Source organism: Phoxinus phoxinus (genome assembly GCF_949152265.1).
Source record: "Phoxinus phoxinus genome assembly, chromosome: 13".
NCBI lineage: Eukaryota > Metazoa > Chordata > Actinopteri > Cypriniformes > Leuciscidae > Phoxinus > Phoxinus phoxinus.
This window is the reverse complement of record NC_136888.1, coordinates 35,056,717-35,059,216: the sequence shown is the minus strand read 5'-3', so window position 1 is coordinate 35,059,216 and position 2,500 is coordinate 35,056,717. Positions and strand designations below refer to the sequence as shown.

The 2,500-nt window shown below is 39.1% G+C and overlaps 1 protein-coding gene across 1 annotated transcript in view; it reads left to right on the top strand.

The window, feature by feature from the left end:
* eif2ak4 (eukaryotic translation initiation factor 2 alpha kinase 4) overlaps window positions 1–2,500 on the top strand; it is a 69,657-nt gene that overhangs the window by 58,779 nt on the left and 8,378 nt on the right. Inside the window, exon 38 of the mRNA XM_079634066.1 lies at window positions 1,845–1,960. Coding sequence (XP_079490192.1) covers window positions 1,845–1,960 — 116 coding nt within the window. The remainder of the gene's footprint in view (window positions 1–1,844; window positions 1,961–2,500) is intronic.

Sequence of the window (2,500 nt, the reverse complement as noted above, 5' to 3'; positions counted from 1 at the left end):
TCTAGAATTTATTTACCTTTAAATGACTAGATTTGATCAATAAATAATAAATAAATAGTAAGTTAAGCACATTCCTCACATTCTTTCAACTTAAATTCAGAATAACTCCCGCATAACTCTTTTAACTCGGCTCTAAATATCTTACATTGGGAGTCTTTGCCCTCGTGTGGAACAATAATAATATAAGATGATATTTGATAACTCTAGATGTGCTTATATCTCTATATGGAGCAGACGAGCTGTTCCTCTGGGTCCTAAAGTCAGTTTCTCTTCAGTGTGTGTTCAGACACACATGTACACATTATACAATAATTTTTTGGTAAAGTTTTAGCATTTTTAGTTCGAATTTTGAGCATTTTTATGTTTTTCTATGTGAACTGAAGCATTCCTCACATTCCATTCATTCCTGAGGGAAGAATTTGCTTTTTTTTTTTTGCTTTTTTTTATCACAAAACTTGTGTGTGTGTGGGTGTGAGTGTATGTGAGCGTGTGTGTGAGTGTGTGAGCGGGTGTGAGTGTATGTGAGTGTATGTGAGTGTATGTGAGTGTGTGAGAGCGTGTGTGTGAGCGTGTGTGTGTGGGTGTGTGAGCGTGTGTGTGAGTGTGTGAGCGGGTGTGAGTGTATGTGAGTGTGTGAGAGCGTGTGTGAGTGTGTGTGTGAGCGTGTGTGTGTGTGAGTGTGTGAGAGTTTGTGAGTGTATGTGAGTGTGTGTGAGAGCGTGTGTGTGCGTGTGTGTGTGAGCGTGTGTGAGTGTGCATGAGCGTGTGTAAGTGTGTGTGTGACCTTGTGTGTAAGTGTGTGAGCGTGTGTGTGAGCGTGTGTGAGTGTGTGTGAGTGTGTGTGTGACCGCGTGTGTGAGCGTGTGTGAGTGTGTATGAGCGTGTGTATGTGTGAGCGTGTGTGTGACCGTGTGTAAGTGTGTGTGAGCGTGTGTGAGTGTGTATGAGCGTGTGTATGTGTGAGCGTGTGTATGAGCGTGTGTAAGTGTGTGTGAGCGTGTGTGAGTGTGTGACCGTGTGTGTGAGCGTGTGTGTGAGCGTGTGAGCGTGTGTGTGAGCGTGTGAGCGTGTGTGTGACCGTGTGTGTGAGCGTGTGTGTGACCGTGTAAGTGTGTGTGTGAGCATGTGTGAGTGTGTGAGTGAGCGTGTGTGAGTGTGTGTGTGAGCGTGTGTGTGAGTGTGTGTATGAGCGTGTGTAAGTGTGTGTGTGACCGTGTGTGTGACCGTGAGTGTGTGTGAGTGTGAGATTGTGTGAGTGTGTGTGTGAGTGTGTGAGTGACCGTGTGAGATTGTGTGAGTGTGTGAGCGTGTGTGAGTGTGTGTGCGTGTGTGTGTGTGAGTGTGATTATATCTCTATATGGAGCAGACGAGCTGTTCCTCTGGGTCCTAAAGTCAGTTCCTCCTCAGTGTGTGTTCAGACACACATGTACACATTATACAATCATTTTTTGGTAAAGTTTTCGCATTTTTAGTTCGAATTTTGAGCATTTTTATGTTTTTCTATGTGAACTGAAGCATTCCTCACATTCCATTCATTCCTGAGGCTCAAATTGAGGGAAGAATTTGCTTTTTTTTTTTATCTTTTTTTTTTTATCACAAAACTCCTCAAATCCATTAAAACAAATGTGTGTGTGTATTCATGGTTCAAGTGCGACTTAAGCCCTGGACCCCTCCGACTCAAAAAAAAAAAAAAAGAATTATTTTCAGGTCAAGAGAAAAATGAAAATGAGGAATGTTTCACACAAGTTGTGAAGTTAGTATGTGAGTTTGTGAGCTATGATAACTGGAGTCACACAGATTGTGAATGTGAACACACACATGCTGACCGGATGTGTCGTCCTCAGTTTGACGGCGAGGAGCAGTTCAACATCAGTGTGAAGACGCTTCTGTCCCGGCTGCCCAAACAGCGCTACCTCAAGAGCATCTGTGAGCAGATCCACCAGCTCAAGATCTACAAGCGGTATCTACATCTATACTAATGCACAATTACACAACAGCGCTACGTCTGCTCTAGTCTAGTCCAGAAGTTAGTTTTTCACAAAATCCGTTTCATATTTTCTCAAATTACGTTTTTTTTTCCATTTTAAATTTTCTGAATTTTATTTTTACTTGTTCAATGGTTTTAATGGTTAATTCAATTTTTGTAATCAAAAAGCATGTCTAATTAATTGAAATCATTAAACTTGTACAATATAACATAAATAAATAAATAAATAAAAAGTTATGTTTAGAGCCCTATGAAATACGTTTTATTTATTTTTCTCAAATTCCATTTTATTTTTTCCCAAATAAAATTTTTCTGGATTCCATTTTTATTTTTTTTGACTAAATTTTAATGGTTAAAATAAATTGTAGTAATCAAAAAGCACGTCTGATTGAAATCATTTAACTTGTACAATTTAACAATAATATATAAATAAATAAAAAAGTTACGTTTAGAATCCGATGAAATTCTTCTTTTAAAATTCCATTTTATTTTGCCCAAATTCAGTTGTTTTTT